At 43.1% G+C, this 22,010-nt stretch overlaps 1 protein-coding gene across 1 annotated transcript in view; it reads right to left on the minus strand.

Moving 5' to 3' along the window:
* The window catches only part of LOC138626399 (diacylglycerol kinase delta), a 71,842-nt gene that overhangs the window by 12,673 nt on the left and 37,159 nt on the right, over positions 1–22,010 (minus strand). The window contains exons 4-15 of the mRNA XM_069708017.1: positions 12,845–12,955; positions 12,526–12,606; positions 12,072–12,176; positions 11,152–11,284; positions 10,104–10,210; positions 9,565–9,690; positions 7,517–7,619; positions 6,384–6,543; positions 6,004–6,112; positions 4,906–5,045; positions 3,087–3,174; positions 1,647–1,738 (exon numbers count right to left, since the gene is read on the minus strand). Of these exons, the coding sequence (XP_069564118.1) occupies positions 1,647–1,738; positions 3,087–3,174; positions 4,906–5,045; positions 6,004–6,112; positions 6,384–6,543; positions 7,517–7,619; positions 9,565–9,690; positions 10,104–10,210; positions 11,152–11,284; positions 12,072–12,176; positions 12,526–12,606; positions 12,845–12,955 (1,355 nt within the window). The remainder of the gene's footprint in view (positions 1–1,646; positions 1,739–3,086; positions 3,175–4,905; positions 5,046–6,003; positions 6,113–6,383; positions 6,544–7,516; positions 7,620–9,564; positions 9,691–10,103; positions 10,211–11,151; positions 11,285–12,071; positions 12,177–12,525; positions 12,607–12,844; positions 12,956–22,010) is intronic.

Below are 22,010 nucleotides of genomic sequence, written 5' to 3' on the forward strand. Positions count from 1 at the left end.
ACTTTGAATTTTAAAATCCCAGTTTGTGGTTTTAACTATGGTACACTTTTTTTTTTGTGCCGTCGAATAATCGTGCAAATGTCCCTTCAAGTTGACGTGGGAGGAAACGACAGAAGTGGGAATGAATCAGTCGTACGTGGTTTCTCCAACAGCTGCAGGTGGATTGTTCGTCGCCCCTGAAAACATCTAAAAACCGAGCGCATCAGATGCAGTAATTGCAAAGTTACACCTTAAAAAAAGACTATGAATATGATTAACACCGCAGGAAAGCTTCTTCAGATGTTTTTAAGGGTGGGCAGCAGATTTTATGAAAATGATTAACGTTTTCGAACCTTATCTGTGTCCTCATACTGCCGATTCTCATTACTGTTTGAAGTTAATACAACGAGGACCATTTTAAAAATCCTGGATTCCTTGAGTTATTGGATTTATTTATGTCCGACAGCAGAACTGGAGTTCATTATTGAGGGATTTCACAGCACAGAGAGGCGCAGGAACAACAACACACTTATGATGAGCTTCTTTTTGTTTAACTTGACGCCTCCTGGGTCTGACAGTGTGTTTGTCTGTTGCCCTCGCCTGTTATCTGCCGCATTTCTTCAAAAGAATTTGAAAACCGAAATCAGGACGTTTTCTAACCTGCAGAACATCAGCCAGAGCCGGGAAGAAAGGATTTGGAAGGAGGTCTAACGAGGAAACATCAGACGCAAGGACATTTCATTGTGATCATTATTTTTGAGTTTATAAAACCTTATTCTCCTCTGGGATGTTTGAAGTTGAGTCTTTGGCAAGATAATAAAGCGGGGCTTTTGTTTTGAAACCTTCTTTTTTCTGCCTGTTCTTTCACTTTAACTGCACTGCCTCACTTAGACTGCCTTAGACCCTCTCACGGCGTTACGCTACATAAACGCCTCTTTGTATTTTCCATGACAGTAATTGAAGAACTGAAGAGTGGTGAACTAATTCAGTTCAATTCATATTATCCTGATAGTGCATCTATTTTGTATGCACCTGATTTGTTTTCTGTTCCTGCGGCGGTTGTTTCTTTTTTGACCCTCAGCTAATCGAAACCTGTTTAAAATTCTAGTGTATGACTCGTTTCTTTCTTTCTTTCTCTCTTTGTCCAGCAGCATCGGTGTTGTGCTTCCATGAAAATGTGCTTCGCGTGTGTCCCGGAGTCCCTGGAGGTGTTTTACAAATGTGCAGCAGGTCTGAACTACAATCAGGTTGAAAACCCATGCAGAGCGGGTGCGGGAAGGGCGCCCTGCGACGGCCGCGACGCTGCTCCCGAAGGAGCGCCGCTAATGTACTAATGCACCGAGGATGACTGTCTCTTTCACTCACAGCCGTGTGTGTGTGTGTGTGTGTGTGTGTGTGTGTGTGTGTGTGTGTGTGTGTGTGTCCTTAGGATGAGACCGAAGCAAGAAAAAAAAAAAAAATCAATACGTGATGATCAGACACTCCCTTCGCCCATCTTTATGTGCCTCTTTCTTTTATCATCTTCCTCTCTCCTGGTTTATTTTCATCTGCTCTCCCTCTTTCCCTCCTTCCCTCCTTCCCTCCCTCCCTCCCTGCCTCCCTCCCTCCTCCTCTTTTCTACTTTTCTCTTTCTTGTCCCTGTGTTTGAAGGCATTCGTGGCACGTACTTGGCAGAGGAAATGACGTCGGTGTGCTTGTCCGAGTCCAGGATCTTGGCGAGGTGGGAGGCCACGGAGTCTGCATACTGAGTGATGTGGACCTGAAACAGAGGCAGGGAGAGATTTCAGGATCATCAAAGAAAAAAGGGATACCTGCATGAGCTGGATTTGATGTTTTTTGAGTCGTAAAACTGTGCCTCCACAAGAAAAAAACACCATCTGTAATGTGATTAATGTGATTCGAACCAGTTTTTTGATGAAGAGATTTGAATCAAGACAAACTCTGAGCACATTTTTTTCAATAGAATAAAAGAAACCAGAAGTCATGTTGCTGTTAGTGGAAAATAATAGGCTTTACAATCTGTGAGAGCTAAATAGAATAAAAATAAAATGTACTTTTATTCTTTATAGCAGAGGTTTTCACCATTTCAACGCCTTTTAAAATAAAGTACTTTCTAGCCGGAACCTCCCGTCAGATGTTGCACATGCCATCAACACGTGAGCAGTTTATCTTTAATCTTGTTTCTTCTAAATGTATCTTTTAGAGGTTTAAATAGTAAAAGTTTCAAGTTTTTTTTTTTAGATAAGCAGAGATTAGAAAAAAATTAAGAAAACTGCACTATTTTTTGTTGCTGGAGCCTGTTTTTTTCCCCTTTTATTATTAAGATGAATTCATTTGATATATTTGATTAATATAAATACATTTGATTTATTAAGCAAGGAGTCTGTTTTTATGTGCTATTATTGGTAATTTTATTTTTTATGGTATTACTTATATATTTCCCTTGTGTGTTGTTTTGGATTAACATTGTTTTTAATTTCTTAGAATTTTATGTTAATGCTTAATTTGCTTGGCTGCATTGTTTTAAGTCTATCGGATTTGTTTTAATTCTGTCTGATGTTGTGCAACAATTCGGTAAAGTTATTAAAGTAATTTAAAACCTCATTATTATGGTTAAAAAAAAAAAATCCCTGGAGGCCCAAAGATTCTATCAAATGATATTCTATTATATCAAAAAAAGTCAGCCCCCCCCCCATAAATCTCCAAGCTTCTAAAATCTTTGTATGTGCACAGAATAATTTTGCTTATCGAAGTTGGCCAAAGCTCAAAAGAATGTTCTAAAACTGGAATAAGAAAGATATCAATTGAAAATGTAACCACTAAAATAAGCGAATTACACAGAGAAAGATCATGATGATTTTAACATGCTTAACTATAATCTTCGATAAGTATGGTGGCTGAGAGGCAGCGCTCAGCTTGAATTCAAATACAGCTGTGTCCTTCATCAATATCTCCACCGCTCCCTGTGGTTTAGGTCTGATTGCTTTGGCTTCCAACCCGCCAGGCTCGATTGATTCTCGGTGAATGTTTTCCAAAATGATTTCTCGGAGACGCAAGTCAGACTTTTATAGAAACCGTCTTTGGAAAAGCGGCGAAGCGTCATTTACCTGCAGAGGAGAATCGAGGCTGTCGTCCTCCTTCACCGTCGGAGTGTGTTTATTGGAGGTGGGCACCTCGTATGTCATCACGCTCCATCTAAATACATCAGATAAAAAATAAACGTTATTAGTCATTATCAGATGGAGGAAGGCAGCCTTTTTCTTTTTTGTTTTTATCTGTGATTTTACGGTCGATAAGAGATCAGCAAAAATTCACCTGCAGTTCCAGCTGAGGAAAAGGAGACAATTTAACATTAGCAGCACACAAATACACAGAAAAAAGGAAAGACATTTTCTCTCCTATAGCTGCAAATTATTAGTTTTTATTCATTTAAATGAAACTTTATGATTTATGTTTATTGTTGAACCTATTTCCCATTTAGTTTATTTGGCACAAGCGTCTTTATTTAGCTTTTTTTTGTGCCTTGTTTCAAGTCTCGACTCTTAATTTAATTTACGACCAAGAAATTTAGATGTTGACAGAAAACCCTTTTAGCCAAAATGCACCTCAAATTCCTGCCTGAAGCAGTCACAGCCTTTTATTATCCTGCTTGATCTGTCATCCATAGACGGGAAAAAAAAAATTGCAGAACGAGGAAGGCAATGATGTGCATTTTCATTTTCGACACACCTTTCCACGCACATTTTCTACACACCTGAAATATGCAGTCAATATGCAGCACGTTCCATCAGATTCACATTCCAGTACGCATGACACGTTTACTAGGTCACTATGAAACCACCTCCGTTCTTACTTCACCTCTGTTCCTCATAGTTCAAAGTCTGACATCTAATGTAAGAAAGACACTAAACTTTGCGCTGCATGAAACACACGAGGTCTATTTTACACCTAATTGTTGAATTGACACGGCTCCAAAAACACAGCTTTTTGAGGTTTATTTTCTAATTAATGACGAGATTATTTCCAGATGGACCGCCAGAAAACTAACAAGAAGGGGCGACTTTAGCTAACAACACCGAGATAACTCGTGGAGAAATTTCATTGACTGAGAATTTTATGAGACTAGTCGAGTCTATGGAGCCGGAGGATTTTTAGACCCAACCTCTAGTGGCAACCGGTGGTATTGCAGGTGCCTTAGCACTTTCGCATCTGCCTTATTTTTCAAACCAGAAGCTACATCCTCTTATATACACTCTATGGTCGGAAGTTTCCCACTTCCCAGTTGCTTATGAACGCACCATCACTTACAGGTTTAAACAAGCACTATTCCTGACGACAATTAAAAAAAAAAAGAAAAAAAAGAATTCAAAACCATCGTCCACGGGTGATGTCTTCAATATCCTGTGAAACTGATTTTAAGTTTGTCCGCACACAGACGTTTCCACAGCTGCACGTTTGTGAACCGGCGATCATCAGCAGACAAATATCCACTAAAGCTGCTTCATTTCGCGCCGATCACTGCTGAGCTCGAAGGCATTAAAAGTTACTTTTAACATTATGAATCCTTCCCAGAGGTATAATCAGAAATGAATCGCCTGTAGTGCTTTTATCCAATTCCCTTTAATGCTCTTGATCACTCCGGTCTACTGCCCTTTAATCAACCAAATAAAGTGAAGTATAAAAGCTGAGCTGAACCAGATCGGTTGTTACTTAACTCCTTTGTTTATTTCTCCGTTACTGGGACAAAACAGACCGATCGAAACTCACTTACTGAACACCTGCATTTATAGCTAAAAGCATTTTAGTGCTCAGTTCACACGAACTAGACTTCGCTCACAAGTCTGAGGAACTGTTGAAATGCCGCTAACAAACACGTTTGTCCCTCCTCGTTCATCCTCCGCCCCATCGTTGCCCTCTGGGTCTTACCGGTCCAGCATTTTGGTGGTGGCTCTCTCCAGCTTCTCCAGGATCTGCAGCAGCTGAGCGTCGTCATCGCAGAGGCCTCCCCAGCCCAGGACGCGGGCCAGGTCGTTCCCGGTTCCCAGAGGCAGCACGCCGAGCTGGCACTGCGGAGACGCAGGGAAACCAGACACTTCCATTACATCAACACAGCATCAGCAAACAAACTGATGAATCCCATTTTCAATTTCCCATTTTGACCCTCAAAACTTTAATCGCAAAGTGTGGCTGCAACTAATTCTGACACTGAAGTTTAAAGCGGGCACTACTTTTTCCGTCAAGAACCAACAAAACAAGACTGAGATGTCTTTTCAAACATGCTGTATGTAGTATAAATATGTTGAGAGTAACCTGTGATCACCGAGATTATATCTTTGATTCTTGTACGTCATATGTCTCACAGAGCATATTATGATATAAACATGAGCAAACTCACTGCAGCTTATTTAAATCAGTGCGGTAATCAGTTACACAAGAGTACTCCAGGTCAAAGGTTTCAGTGGCTAAAGTCACAAACATGCAAAGATATCTGCCGGAATAATGAACTGGATTAACTGGATGAAATGTTTCAGGTTTTCATATTAACATGACAACTGTGCTCTTCTCAGCCAATCACAGCCCAGAAATAAACCTATTTGACCAGAAATTAAAACTCCTGTCTTGAGGTAATGTTTAAAATGCATCAGAGGAAAAAAATGATCAAACACAAAAAAAGCATTAGAAATTCACTTAAATCCTTCGAGAGGACATAAATGAGTTCAAATTCTGCCATTATGGACTGCAGAAATGAGCTAATATGCAAAAGCTACATGCTAAGTGGTTAATGTTTTTAGTTTGACATGACCTGAAGTTAAACTGGATCAAACGCAGTCTTTTAGTTGAATTTAAAATACAAACCATGTTCATCTTGCGTGGCGTTCTTTTATGTTGGTTAATACCACAACATTAACAGATTAGTTCAGAGAAGTATTTCTGTTTCATCGTTCTCCAGTTACCTTGCACATCCTGGTTACATCATCCTGCCCCCTCCCCCCTCCTCCTCCTCCTCCTCCTCCTCGCTCTCACCTGTTTATGGAGGTTGAGTTTGTCCAGCTCGGAGAGCACCCAGCCCACGCTGCCATCTCCTCCGCACACCAGAATGCGAAACGTCACAAACTTCTGGAAGAGGCGAAGGCTTGAGGGAGGAGAGAATGGGACGGGAGGACGAGGAGAGAAAGAGGAGGAAGAGAATGTTTAGAGGTAGCTGGTAGAAAAGGTGGCAAAATTACACCATCAGTAGCTGCATTAAACCGCTTGTGGTGAACTCCCACCAGCAAAGTCATTATCTCACTTTGTTTTCAGTCAGCTGCCAACATTTAAAACTGCTGACAGAATCAATGTTCCAAACTATGATTCAGGTAAAAAAAAAAAAAAAAAAAAAAAAAAAAAAAAAAGCTCCCGAGTACCCGAGCTCTGGTCCGCCATTCATCAGGTCGAAGACTTGAGCCGGGTTGAGAAGCTGCTTGAACTTGCGGAGGAACTTCACCCCTTGGTTGTCCCCGCTTTTGGAGTTGACCAGGACCAAGAGAGGGCTGGAGCACGACGCCGACGTGGCCTTCCAGAAGCCTGAAACGGACGGTTTGAAAATTAGCCTCGAAAATATTTTAGCTCTCAGATTCAACTTCAAATTTTGCAGTTCAAATTGAGAAAACAGCTGTATTTGACTGATCCTGAATGCTACATAACTGGGACTGTTGCTGCGTTCAAATGGAACTCGTGGTTACAACGAAGTCGTGTGAACCATATGATTGGCGTTTAAATGGTTAAGTCAGAAAAACGCGGTTGCTAGGCGACGTGGACGGCGTCTAGAAGCCAAAGAGGCGAACAATTTAGCAAACTAACAAGGGGGGGGTAACGTCATGCAGGAAATGCAAAGGCACAGGGGGAAAAGAAGAGGCCGTTGGGAAGATCAACATTTTCCTCAGACGTAGGCTGTAACTGTACAGGACTAAAATTACAATATATTATCTTAACATCCAATAAAACATGGACTTCCACGACCTCTGATATGTCCGTAAACAACTCGTGAACTCGAGGCTTAAAGAAATTGTTTTGTTCCAATGTCATGAATATCACAGAGGGCGCCGTTTATCCGGACTCGCCTGGCGTACACAATAAATACGACCCCATGTGGACCCAGCGTGTGCAAAAGTGCAAATTCCTGATGACAGTCATGTCGAAGACAAAAGAGTGCATACAATTTGACATATGTTGGGGGGGGGGGAATCTGCTTTTCTTCAATTTGTTGGTAGAAAGATTGGTCGAAGCGTTCATACGTTTGAATCCTGTATTTTAATATGATGTTATTCTGCATCATAAATGTAAGGAATCAACTTGAATCGAAAGCCGCTTAGCGTCGGTAGAAAAAGCCAAAGGTCGGTGCGCATTTTCACACCCTTGGCATCCAGAGGGATCTGTGCCTTTAGAGCTGAGCTCTGATATTCTTGCACTTTGACCCGACGGTTGATCCTGCACTGCAAAGAAAGGAGCTGGTGGGTTCCTGTACATGAAATGCGTGCGGCTGCGAGACATGTCTCACCATCTGAGTCGATGCTGTTAAGTGCAGTGGGAGGGATGATCGACACTCGACATTGACCCAAGGGACACACCTTCCCCATTTGTTCTTTACAGCTGCTATGGACCTGCAAGTGGGCGCGCACACGCACGCGCACGCACACACACACACACACACGCACGCACACACACACACGCACGCACACGCACGCACACGCACACACACACACACACACACACACACACACACACACACACACACACACACACACACACACACACACACACACAGTCAGTGGTCTCCATAGTAATTCTATATTTCGGTAGAAGCAGAAGAAGGTCATTACATCCCTCTGAAACCCACCAAATGCCAGTTCTGTAACCTTTACAAATGCCACTCTGATTCATTTGTGCGTGTGTCTGTACGTCCGTGTACAGAGGATAACACTTTGCATTAAGTGTGTCCATTTGACCTAAGCACTTAAAAACAATGCGGCTTTTTGACCAGTGTAACAGAAGAAAAGAGCAAAAGTTCCATCTCTGTAACTGTGTTTGAGTTTAAGGACAACACGACTTAACTTTTCTGCTTGACTACTTCATTCCATTATTGGTTTATTGTGGAGATGAAAACACACTATGGAAATGCCAGACTTCACTTCTCAGCAGTATAAAACAAATATTTTGAACGTTTTCTTACTTCTTTCTGTCGTCATGCTTTGGTTTGTTATTTGGTCACTGTTAAGTTGTGGCTTTTTTTTTATTTATTTGTTTACCAAAGTTGTGTAACCACCGTTTCTATGGTGGCAAGTTTACATTCAAATCGACAATAATGTCTATTTGCATGGCTTTAACTTAAAAAAGTCAACAATATATTTCTACTATTTTCAACGATTGTCATGGATTCATCATCTGAAGTGTTCTAGCAAATGTGTCACAATAAAAGCCTTGTCAAGAAATGCTGGAGGGTTTTTCATTTGAAATGAATACAGCAGTCTGCTTTATTTGAAAATGATGCTAATGAGAGTTTGAATCAGAACTATAAAGTTTCTGTCTGTAAAACCAAAACAAGGAGCTGAAAGATTCTACAATGCCCCACAGAGATGAAAAGAAATGCAGAGTTGGGTGATGACTCTGTTTGATTTACAATAACTTGAACTTTACACAATTCATTTTATTGTTAAAATGAAGAAAAACAAAAAAAACACGACAGCATGCAGCTTTTAATCTAAATAAATGGGAAAATTAGCAAAATCGTAAATTATGCTGCCCTGAGCTGTGAAGTAAAACTGCAGTCAGTGTTATTGTCCTAAATGTTCCTCACACTGATTACCTTACAAGATTAAATACTGTTAATATCCGTGCGGCGGAAAATCCTTCTCATCTCTCTGGAGGGCGTCAGAGCGTCGGGTCGGTTTCAGCGACCCCGGAGCAGACAGGAATTCATCAGCCTCCGTTTCACTTCTCATTTCTAAACCTGCCCTCCTGTTCCTGCCCTCCCCCCAACCTCCCGCCCCCCCCAGGGACCTCTGCTGTCATCTGAAAGTGCCGTTCCATTACTCTTGATGATTCCAGCGCACCGTTTCACACCTCGAGTCTTTCGAGGGGCGAAGGAGGGGAGTTGAGAGCACGAAAAGTTTAAAGGAGAACATCTGATACCGAGAATCACAGTTTCCTGCGCATAAATCAACACGTCCCGAGGGCACACAAACAAAATAGAAGGCAACTTAATCTCAATAAGGAATTAATTAAGTTTTTCATGTGCTCTCCGGAGGCCTCTCAAACTTATGATTCGTGTATACTTTTCCAGGAACAAAGTGCTGGAAGTTTGGATCCAAATTTGGGGAATTAAAAATTGTAGCTCCCAGTTGACACGTGTTTCTCCTCCTGCCAGAAAAATAACCAGCGTGGACCTCCACTGGATCAACGGACCCGCGTCGACTCTTTCAAATTCATACAAAAACCCCTAAACTGAAAATAACTTCCGGACCGGCAGCCCAGTCCTAAATAAATAGTAACAATGATCTGACACGACAGTTTCTGACAGGACAGGGTCTAAAAATCAATCCCACTCACGATGTCTTTGCACCACAGGCAGCGCCAGTCCTGCAGCCGCCGCACGCTGCCACAGTTCTTGTCGCACACCACACATTTGGCGCTGACGGGCAGGTTGCCCTCCAGCCACTGGTGGGACATGGAAACCTGGGGGGAAAAAACGGGGGGAAAACGGCGGGAACGTCAGACGTGGGTTGCGATGGACTGAACTTTACTTCTTTAACATTTTTTATATGAATGTATGCAAATAGATGGCAGAGTCGTCGAGTAGCATAAAAAGACATCGAAACAAAAGCTATGAAAGCCAGGAAAAAATTATTATTCATCGCATGAAAAAAAAAAAAAAAAAAAATCTATGGAAAAACATGACATAATTGAATTCTTGGAATCCTTTTTTACCCTCAGCTCGTTTTCATCTCAGCGATTTCTCATCACTTGCCCTCCTAATTCCAGTTTAAAACTGACTGACTGCGCGAATTGACTGACAGTGTTACCCAACAGTGAGTCAGCAGGAGACGACAAACCAGACTCATGTGGACGTCTACGGCTTCATCGCTCACCCCTTCCTCGTCCTCGATGATGTCGTTTCCTATGGAGGCCAGCGTGGTCCACTTGCAGTTGTTGGTGGAGCGAACAGCGCAGCGCTTGTGAGCCTTGAACTTACAAACTGCAGAGGACGGAGAGATAAATATCATGTTGGGAAAGTTTAAGCAGTTTAGCTGTCATTACACTTTATGATGTCATCCTTCAAACTTTAATATGGCTCAATGTTCCTTGGAAAAGATGTAAACTTACAGACGGACAATATGTCTGTGATTAAATATACTCTTACAGCAACACTGGTTTAACACTGTTATCTGTTGAGCTGGTTTTTATCATCTGTAAAATTTATTGGTGCCTTTTTTTATGCATAACAGTAAAATTCCTAAACATCACTAACCAGCACAAATGTCCCTGTTTCATCTGTATCTGGACCATATTTTTTTTTTTTTTTTTTTTTATAAAAATGAAGTATTGAACAAGGATTGAATTCATTATTCACAGTTTATCATCTTATATGTAAATTTCTGGTTCGTCACCAAATGAGGCCGCTTAAATATCTCTGACATTTTTGTTTTTCTTCAGGATAAACCGGACAGAAAAAGAAATAAACTGATGTGACAAATCAGTGTTCGCTGATGAGATTCAATTCTCAATAATCGGAGGCCGCCTTAAAAAACAACAACTGTAATTGTGTGTTGAGCTTTTTTTTTACAGCTGCAATGAGAAAGGTGTGGAAAATGCTTTTACACAGCTGTTCATGTCCGTCGTGCGTCAAACCTGTGATTAAACTTGGCCCACCTTGCAGTCAGGTGCAATAAACCTGCTTTACTTTCACGGGTGTGTCAAGAGGAAAGAAAAATATCCTCTCGCATGTGTTAAAAAAGAAAAAAGAAAAAAAAAGAAGAAAAACCCACTCAAATTTAAAGGAAATTTCTCTGCCAATACACGTGTGTGTGTGTGTGTGTGTGTGTGTGTGTGTGTGTGTGTGTGTGTGTGTGTGTGTGTGTGTGTGTGTGTGTGTGTGTGTGTGTGTGTGTGTGTGTGTGTGAGAGAGAGTCCACGTACCTTCGCAGGACAGGCCGTGGGAGGTGACGCCTGGCAGCGCCTCTCTGCAGACGTTGCAGAAGGTCGGTCTGGCGTGTGAGCAGGCGTACCAGTTGTGCATCCCGGAGAAATGCTCCATGTTGAACTGACTGGCCTGGAGAAAGGAGGAACACGGGAGGGGAGAGGACGCCGATGTCAGCGCCACGCTTACAAAGGCGGAACGATCGTCGGAGCAGGTGGGAAGGACACCGTTTTTTGGCAGAAAGGGACGGCGACTTGTCACGTCGCGCTGAATTTCAACAGCTGTGCGTGAATGCAAGGAGAGGTAAACATTGAACCCCCGTGGCCTCAGGATGTGGACATGCAAGACGTTTACGTAACGATGCGTGCAGACAGTGAAGTGCGGGCGAACCGAGCTCGCTGTAGAATTTTTTTTTTTTTTTTTAAACTAAAGTGCTGAAGTATGAAATAAGAATTAATTTGCAGATCCATGTCATGAACTGCAGCTGAAGTCTGAACCTTCACTATCACGACCTGGGAATAACTCGGGATTAATGCAGTGAAAAGAACTAAAGACCCCGAATGTGCTATTGCAAAAGGCGAAGCAGTAATGAATGTCTAAAACCTGAGAGAATACAAGCTCAGCTCGCAGAGCGGCTCACATTGTTCAACTGTCTTTATAGCCTATTAAAGCAGACGCTCCGGTTTCATGAGCGTCATCAATCTGTTGCCAAAAAGCTGAAATGACGAGGAGCTACGAGAATAAACGAAGAGACCGAGACGTGTCGGGGAGCAGTTTCCTCCTCAAGTTACACACTTGTGACTGGCTTTTACCAAGTGGTAATAAATTTGGGGCCGTTGACTCTGATGTCGGCCGACAAAATGAATGACGACGCTAAAACCCAACAAGAGAGACGGATGGACAGATGAGGAACACCGACCTCGTAGGTTTCCCATTTCTGGACGGATTTGAGAGCCGTGATCCAGTCCTCCATCTCCTTCCTGCTCTCGGCGCAAAGCATCAGTTTCCGAAACGGAGTGATCACCTGAGGAAGACAAAATGGAACGGGAGTCTTGAGTTATCAGAACCACGGTCAAATCTTTGTACTTCATTTTTCCATACTTCAGTATTACATCACGTGATTGGGATGACGCAAAAACTAAAGTCTACGGCCATGCTAGCAGCTCTGCGAGACTGCCATGTTGTCTTGATTGTGAGATTGGACATTCCCAAAATTGGGGATTTTTCCCAATTCTCGGCTGCCCAAATAACTGATAACTCCAGTATTTTAAGCTAAAAATATTTTTAAAATACGTTGTCATTATTTGCTCCTTGAAAATAAAGCAAAAATGTACACTTTAGAAATGCATTTTGGAGGCTCGTCTTCTGCTCACTGTGAAGCTGTTGTTGATGTTCTTGGTGCTGGTCTCAGCCACGCTGGCATCTGATAGGTCCACTTCATCAAAGATCAGGGACTGATGGAGGAAGGGGGGGAGAAACACTGTAACCATCAGCTTTGTACATTATCTAGTTACACTTCATCACACTTTTTCTAACATCTCCCTATGACATAAAACCCATTCCCAACATAGTTTATTCAAACGCTCCGGTAATAATCTGTTTACTGCAACTTGTGGTTTCACAGCTCACTGAATTGCACTTGAATTGCTCATTGAAGCCGCCGCAGACTGTAAGTTTCACACATCTCTGTACCTTGCAGTCTTTGGCATAGTAGAGGGTCCTCCCTCTGAGTTTGAAGTACCTCCTCTTCCATCTCTGAAAGGAGCTCGTCTGCTTCAGCAGGATTCCCTCCTTCACACTTTTCTACAGGGAGACAGAGAAGAAGACAAAGAGAGAGAGAGAGGGGGGGGGGGGGAGATAAAACAAGCCGTTAGTGCATCCAGATCCTTTGAATCACTAATGTGACAGCTCCTCCTCTTGGAGTTCACGCCTAAACAGAAGGAGATGAGTTTGGATAGTGTCACTTGGATGGCTTGCTTTTGTCAAACACGGAGACGGGGAGAGGGAGGGGGAGGGAGAGAGAGAGAGAGAGAGAGCTGCACGTATGGAGAGGTGTTGACTGAAACTGTCAAGATAATCACAGAAGCATCGAGTTAAAGCCCTCCAACAGCGTTTTGGTGCTTTTTTCAAATGCCTTCCAGTGACTTCAAGAAGTTTTCTGCTCGGATGTGGGCGAGTCAGCGAGAGATATTTTTGCCCTCGTGTTTCCAAAAGTAGCACACACACACACACACACACACACACACACACACACACACACACACACACACACACACACACACACACACACACACACACACACACAAATAAGGAAATGAGTCAAATGTGGCTGTGAGCTCATTCAGCAGCGAGACTAATGGGGCGACGCGCCGTGCGGGAGGCGCGGCCGTCCGTGACTAAACGCGGTGCGTGATTTCATCTGATAACGTGAACTTGCTCTGCTGAAACTCGCCAGCGACTCTATTGCGGTTGGCTGTTATTGTCCTTCATCCCCGTGCGTGCCCGCTCGCTTATCGCGCACTCATTGTCTCCCTCTCGGTTTATGAGAACATGCCCTGAGAGGACAGACTGCACCATGGGGAATCCATTTGCGATAGAACGTCGAGGGTCGCCATGGAGATCCTCATTCCACGTGATAAGACGCGGACGTGCACACAGATAGCATCTTAAAACTTTCATCACGTTACCGACGGCTCCCCCCAACACCCGCACCTAATGCAGCAGCATTCCTGCAGGAATCGCCGCGGCAACTTTCATTACATCGGCCTCCATGACAACCCCAGGACTTTTCCCTTAGAGATAATAATGATGTGCCTACGTGTATCGCCCGCATACATTACAGCTATACCAGACGTATTCATACATTTAATATGATAAAACTGGAAGTGATTCACTGGGAATTTCTTTGTGCAGCAACATCCAATACATCTTGCAAAAAAAAACCTACTACGTGATGTTTTTTTTAATTCAAATATCTGCAACGAAAACACCGTGAAGCAAAAAAAGTAACACCTAGATTTTTTTTTTTTATATATATATATAATTTTGTAACACCTGGAAATGTGTTTCAAAATGATTAAATACGACTGAGAATCATACAGTTTGTCGTAAAAAGGCCTTCCGGACAAACGCCCGTCCTGCGATGAGAAAAAACAGGATTCCGGCTCGGCGTCTCTTCATCACAGTTGTGGGATTCTTCACGTCAACTGTGACAAATAAAGCTTGCAAAACCAGCGCTGCCACTAAAGCCCGAGGGCAACGACGGCCAGACGTGTATCTAAGGTGATCTTCACTGTTTGAGGACACTTTGCGGAGATAAATAAGCGGAAGAAGGTTTCACAGTGAGATTACGATTAAGTTGCAACTTGGTTTTAAAGGAACTAACTGGGTGCATATTTTCTGTCAATCAACGACAGGCGAATGATATTCTAATCTGATTCTGTGTGGCTTTCTGGTTTGTTTTACATGAAATGAAGCAGAACATTAGGCTGAAATCCCTGCATCATTCACATTAAAGAGCGGTTTTCCTTGATGTGGAACGCAGATATTTGCAAACTCGCTCGCTTAAGGATATTGTTTTCACGCTAACTCCAAATAAGCAGCACACTGCTTGACTGCGGCTCGACAATAAAAACCAGAAGCCAAAAGACAATGATGAGTAACTACCCGGGGCTTTTCTATAACGCAGGTATGTTGTTGCTTATTTTCTTGTGTAAACTACTAAACAGGTTTGTCTGCGAGCAGTCGGCTCAGCAGTTAGCTTGGCGGGGTCTCCAGATCGGAGTGCGGTCCAGAAATCTGGATCCCCGAGGGAGAATTCGAGGCTCAGACAGGAGCTGCATGACAACTACCGACATGCCACAAGCTGACGACATAAGATAAGAGTGTGTGTGTGTGTGTGTGTGTGTGTGTGTGTGTGTGTGTGTGTGTGTGTGTGTGTGTGTGTGTGTGTGTGTGTGTGTGTGAGCTTTTGAATGTGAAAGAAGGAAAGTGAAAGTTGTTTTTTAAATTACCTTTGCCAAAGAGGTCATGTTTTAAGGGCAGTTTGTTTGTTTTATGCTAGATTATTTATAGATTGAGCCCTTTAGGGTTTGTTTGTCAGGCTACATGACAAAAAGATTTTTAAAAAAAATGTTTATCTTGAAGCGAGCTAAAATTATTATTAAAACCTTTTGCTTTGGTATCACTACAGGAACTTGTAAAAAAAAAAAAAAAAAAAAAAAAGATGTTAAATGTGTTCCCGACATCTTGTGCGTTACACTTATCTTGCACAGTTACTTGGCTAACTGTATCTCGCAAGTAGCTCGCGCGTCTTCTTCAGCAGTTTACGTCAAGAACAGAATGAATCGCCAGACAGAGGAAGGTTTCCCACGTCTTCCGTCTGTCTTTTGCAGGATCTTAACTTGAACTTCTTTTAGATTTCGGCACCTGTTTTCCGTCTCTTTCCCTTTGTTTGTCTTCCAGCTGCATTTTGTGTGTTTTACCTCCTTGTCACTCTCGTTTCATCTTTCACTTCAGCTCGTGCGTTTCTGACACTTATTTATGTATTTTTTGCACGTCTGTCTTTGCAGTAATGGCCTTGGCTGTCTGAACAGAGGGAGACAACGCAGAGGCACCGCCGAAGCAGTGATGAGTCCAATTCGTCGCTCTGTCACAATCTCATTTCTCTCTTGCCGTGTGTGTGTGTGTGTGTGTGTCTTTCTGTACACGTGCGACGGTGACATGTCCCGCCTTGTAATGGCACACTGTGCTTCCAGAATGCATGTGTGTTTCGTTGAATAAATGTGCCTGAATAACCCGAGGGACAGGAAAATCTCCTATTGTCACCATGTTGAAGAGAAAGAGAAGGAGGAACTGACGGAGAGGACGGGAAAAGGATTGATGGCGGGAACAATGATAGATTGGGCTGACGGTATGGATCATTAGCGAGAGGAGATGGGGAGAAGAAAAAGAGCTGCGGCGACGCCGGTGAGGAAGAGAAACCAGTAATACAGAACAAACAGGAATTGCTCCAGAGGGTCAACATGAAAGAGAAGCAAGCTCCCCCGAGGACCCGAGACGGAAGAAGAAAACAAACCACAAACAAGAAGGGAGTAAAGGTCTCTTCGGACTGAACCACCTGACACTTCCAAGAAGCAAGGTGCAACAACCCTATTCCACCAATCAGCCTTATCTGTGGTTGCACATTCAGATCGGATGAAATGCTATTGAAGCTCAACCTGAAAGTTACACCCCACCTCAAATCTTCAAATTATAAATATATGTTTGCATTCGCACCAATGCAGTTACAGCCCAGTTGCCAAGTTTATTAGGTACACCTTCGCTAAAACTGCTGCAATCTAAAACAGCCACCCTGCAATTGATGCAACTTTTATGAAGGTTATAATTAAGGCTGCGCCTAGTATATCGTTCACAATAATATTCCCATAATTCCTAGATGAAAACGGTAAATTGTTAGCAGTGGTTTGGTTGAAGAATAACATGTACAAAAAAAAAACCCAAAAGACAAACTGTTCATTTTGACAAATAAAAATGTCAAATCGACCTTGTTGCAATTGCTTGTTCTTGAAATTAACAATAAAATATTTATCAGTGTTTTGTCATATTGTCATTTGACCTATTGTTATCGCAGAAATGCCCTGAAATACTGTGATATCATTTTAGGTATAATGTTTACTTTTTCTTTTATACAGGTGTTTCTGAAATTTCTGTCCACTCCATTCATATCAGTTACAGTAGACTAGATATTAGAAATGTCTCTCAGAAGAGCACAATACAAATCCAGAGCACCTCATACCGCAGCCTCCAAAATAACCACTGTACCAACACATCGCTGAAACAAGTTCAACAAAAGCTGAACCTCATAATAATCGAGAAGAAGGATATGATGCGTAATGGCATCACTTTGAGCTGTGGAATTAAATTGAATAGTTTTGTGAGCGATAAAACCTTCTATTCCGCACAATCCGGCTTCAGAGTGAAAGCTTCACCACGTAAAGGGGGGGGGAATCACTGCGATGCAAAAAATAAACCAGACAACCTTAACTCGTAATAGTAATGCCATTATGCACGTTGGAAGTGCGGCTTCAACACGCGTGACCTTCTCATAAACGCCACCCCCCCCGGCGCTTTCTGGAACAGCTAATGTTGCATTAGTCAGCTTGCCTGATTGAATAAGACCCTCTTACTGAATCCGGGGGTCGAAACCAGCGCCTAATAATAGATGGTGTCATACGTTGCTGAGCGCGTAAAGCCCCCCCCCCCATCCCCCCCACCACAGATTAATTTATGATATCGGCGTGCGTTAAATTGAGTACTGTGCGCGGCGGCGTATCAGCAGCGCAAAACGGGACACGCGTGAACACAACACAAATGCAGTATGCAGGGTGAGTGTCCGCGCCGGCCTGCGGTCGCACTGCACTGTTTCTCTCCTCCGCTGCAGCTGAGAGAGGTTGGCAGACAGATCAGTGTAATCATTAGAGCACGACTAATCACATCACAACAATCAGCCCCAGTAGACCTGATGTGTGCGAGCGCGCGCGCACAGGCGGACAGAAGAGCGGTGAAGTGGATAAGTGCGCAAAAAACACATTAACACGTAAAGTTACTCATCTGCAAAATGCACACGCAGTCACGCAGAGCTCCGAAGGACACCCCCACACAAATCACGCTGATTCAACCCTTAAATCCTCCCTCATTTTCTTCTTTCTTTGTGTCCACACACGCACGTACGCACACACACGCACACACACAAATATGTTTGCCAGTCCTGCTTGAAGGATTGACCTTCAGCGTTCAGACTGTAAACACTCGATCAATTTTGATTTCTCAGACAGCGGAGCGACCTGAGTGACTTGACCGGCGTGTGGACGTTTACCAAGTTCGCTGGCAGAGAAAAAGCAGGACTTGCTGCACTGTGCTTGACTGAAGCGAGCCGTGTAAAGGACTCACTATTCTGCTACTTTAAATCAAAGACAGTCGACTGAACAGACTGAACCCGTAAATACTCAGTCACAGCTATTGTCGGGGGTTGTATGTCCTGCTGGTGAGTTACTGTATGGAAACGCTGCAAAGCTACGGTATGATACGATATACGATACAATACACAATACGATGCGGTGGTATAGAATGCACGATACTGTGTATGGCACAATGTACAAAACCATGTACGATAAGAAGTCAAATACAATACCATACCATGTATGATACCATGATACGATACCGTGTACGATACCATGTACGATACCATACCATGTGTGATACCGTGTACGATACCATGTACGATACCATACCATGTGTGGTACCATGTACGATACCATGTACGATACCATGTACGATACCATACCATGTACGATGCCGTGTACGATACCGTGTACGATACCATGTACGATACAATATACGATACCATGTACGATACCATGTACGATACCATACCATGTACGATACCGTGTACGATACCATGTACGATACCATACCATGTACGATACCATACCATGTACGATACCGTGTACGATACCATGTACGATACAATATACAATACGATACCGTGTACGTGGGACTGGGCGATATGGACCAAAGCTCATATCCCGATATATTTTGGCTGAGTGGCGATATACAATATATATCTCGGTGTTTTAATGTAGTTTGTTTGCTGTGATGAAGGCGAGTCTCAGTGATTTGGAAGCGCGACTCCGCATCACAAAAAAAAAAAAAAAAAAGAAGATCTTTGACTACTACAGCCCTGACGAGCCGGGTAAATAAAACATTTGTGCGTCATAAACTGTGAAATATAAGTCATTTAAAAGGGCATAAACATTAAAAGGTAATAACCATTTGTTTCAAAAAACAATGTAAGCTGTCATTTACTTCAATAAACCAGGAACGATTACCACCTGAGAGGAACCATTATATGAATTTTGAGCTAATCTGTCAATAACATTTTCAGTAAACAGATTTATCATTTCACCGGCAAAATGGCACAAATACTGACAAAGAAATGACTTTGATCTGTCTTTCATGTATTTGAGTCCTTTCAAGATCAAGGCAGAAAACAAAAAAGCCTGTGAAAAGACCTAAACATATAATTAGTTGATCCAACTACAGAAGAAGTATTATGTGCATCCCTAGATGAAGCTGCACTGTTGTCTTAAAGAGAAACTACGGAACCAGTAATACCTGAAGCAATGTGCTTGAAGCTGAGGGCCACAGACAGAGATAAGGAATTGAGTTGAGAGTTGGACTAACAAATTCTTGGTTTTGATCTTTTTCATGGGATTTTTTTTTTTTTTTTTTTTTTGACAAGAACAAATATAGAGAATATCACCAAACTTAAATGGTAAAAAAAAATGGTAAAACATGTAAAAAGTTTGTACTTTTAACCACCAGAATTCTCTAGCGGCAAAGAAATTGAAAATTCAGAGAGCGCCTGACCGACTTTATGAGTCAGAAACTGACTTTACACCAACAAAACCACTGAACACACACACACACACACACACACACACACACACACACACACACACACACACACACACACACACACACACACACACACACAGCAGAGATGTCTATAATAATCTATAAACACCACCTCCAACTAACCAGGTCACCTGCAGCATGAAAGCGGCAAGCAATCATTAAACTGTGGACTTGATGTTTCTGTCCCTCGTGGTGTCATTTAGATGTTCTGTGTCTCACTGACCTCTTCCACCGGCCGCTTCTCCGGTGACTTTTCAATGTGACTTGACTCCAGATGGTCCTCATGGCTGAGCTGGTCGCCGTCCCCCTGTCCTTCTCCAAACAACAGGGGTGCGAAGCAGCACCCACTGGGCTGACACAACCCCGGCATTGGCGCCCGCTGATGCTCTCACTTCTCTTAATAGCTAACCGGCCGCCTTTGAGAATATTGCAAAATCGATCTTAACAGTATCTGAGAGCAGGCAGTGCTGCCACAAGACGGGTTCAGGAGGTGTAGAGGAAGTTGCACTCTCCACTTTGGCTCTTTTCCGGTGGCTATTTAGATTCTTTTCTTCCCATGTTTCTCTTCTTCTACGACTTTAAAGAAAAAAGCTCTGCTACAAATACTTCCCTTCTTTATCGCTCCCTCACACAAGCCTACCTCAGCTGTAGCTCTCCTTTCAGACCTGCAGTTCCTCAGACAAAGCGATCCTACTTCCTGCCTCTCAAACCTCCCATATCAGGTAGCCACGCCCCCCTCAGGTGTGCTGTTGCAGACACCTCTTTTTATGTGTGTATGTTTCTCTCGCACATGCACACGCGCACGCACACACACACACACACACACACACACACACACACACACACACACACACACACACACACAGACACACAGAAACACACATCCTGGGGATAAAGCGGTGCATGAAAGATGAACGTTTTTCACCCCAGCCTTGCGTGACAGACACCTGGGAGGAGTGGTGTGTGTGTGTGTGTGTGTGTGTGTGTGTGTGTGTGTGTGTGTGTGTGTGTGTGTGTGTGTGTGTGTGTGTGTGTGTGTGTGTGTGTGTGTGTGTGTGTCTGCATGTTCTTGTAAGAACAAGCCTACTTCCTTGAGGCTATAAATAGAACTGGAAGAACCTGTCCTGCTGGCAGTGAGAGTACACACACACACACACACACACACACACACACACACACACACACACACACACGGAAATGGGCTGTTCTCACTGTTTCAAGGCATTAAATACATTAAAAAAAAAAAAAAAAAAAAAAAAAACCTTCCCCCCCACACACACACCCACACCCACACCCACCCACACACACTGGCAAACTGCTCTGCTTAAGAGAGCTGGAAACGTCACCGTGATCACATAAACTCAAGTACTGCCAGCCTGCATGAGCTGTCCTGACTGTGTGTGTGTGTGTGTGTGTGTGTGTGTGTGTGTGTGTGTGTGTGTGTGTGTGTGTGTGTGTGTGTGTGTGTGTGTGTGTGTGTGTGTGTGTGTGTGTGTGTGTGTGTGTGTATTCACTTCTGCACTCCACTGCCTACGCGCTGTCATCGGACTGCTTTCAGTGTCAGATCAGCGTCTCATCTGCCAAGGCAAATTACAGCGAGCATGTGCGCATATATGTGTGTGTGTGTGTGTGTGTGTGTGTGTGTGTGTGTGTGTGTGTGTGTGTGTGTGTGTGTGTGTGTATGTTTGCTGCCAGTCGGCATATCATTCTGCCTTTAATGAGCAGAAACATGCTGTTCCCTGCAGACTAAAGCACTGACACCAACTCTCTCTCTCTCTCTCTCTCCATCCTTCTGTCTCTCCAGTCGTTTCACCCCATCCATGTCTCTGTGTCTCTCTCTCTCTCTCTCTCTCTCTCTCTCTCTCTCTTCTTCCAAATCCCCTCGCAGTTAAATCGAATCCAGAATCAGGTCAAAGAGCTTCATTAGCGACTTTAATAAGTCATGTTGCAGTTATTGACGTGAAATGACTCCAATAATAGCATATCATCTCCATCTAGTCCATTTGAGCTGCAGTATTTCCCCTGACAGAAGACGAGGCAGATAGGAACATGAAAGCCACTGGTGGACCCACCAACAAAAAAAACAAAAAAAACATCAACTGTATTCCTACCCTTCATATAGACAGAAATTAAGGACAGAAAGGAGCAGAGCAGGCAGGAAGATCCATTTTTTGTTATGAAAGGAAGAATCCAAGTTTAGAGGGACATACCTACTAATCACCTGGTTTCGACTGTTAACAGACTATTGGCTAGGCGGTTATCATTACACATGGTTCCCAGACATGTGGGCTGGTAGGGACACTTTGTGTCACGATCACAGTTTGGTTGGTTTTGAGGCACCAAAACTACTTGGTTAAGTTCAGGAAAAGATCATGATGTG

This window comes from Brachyistius frenatus, unplaced genomic scaffold (genome assembly GCF_029030835.1).
Source record: "Brachyistius frenatus isolate BFR_SWC_R1_liver_20210118 unplaced genomic scaffold, ASM2903083v1 Contig_73, whole genome shotgun sequence".
Lineage (NCBI taxonomy): Eukaryota > Metazoa > Chordata > Actinopteri > Embiotocidae > Brachyistius > Brachyistius frenatus.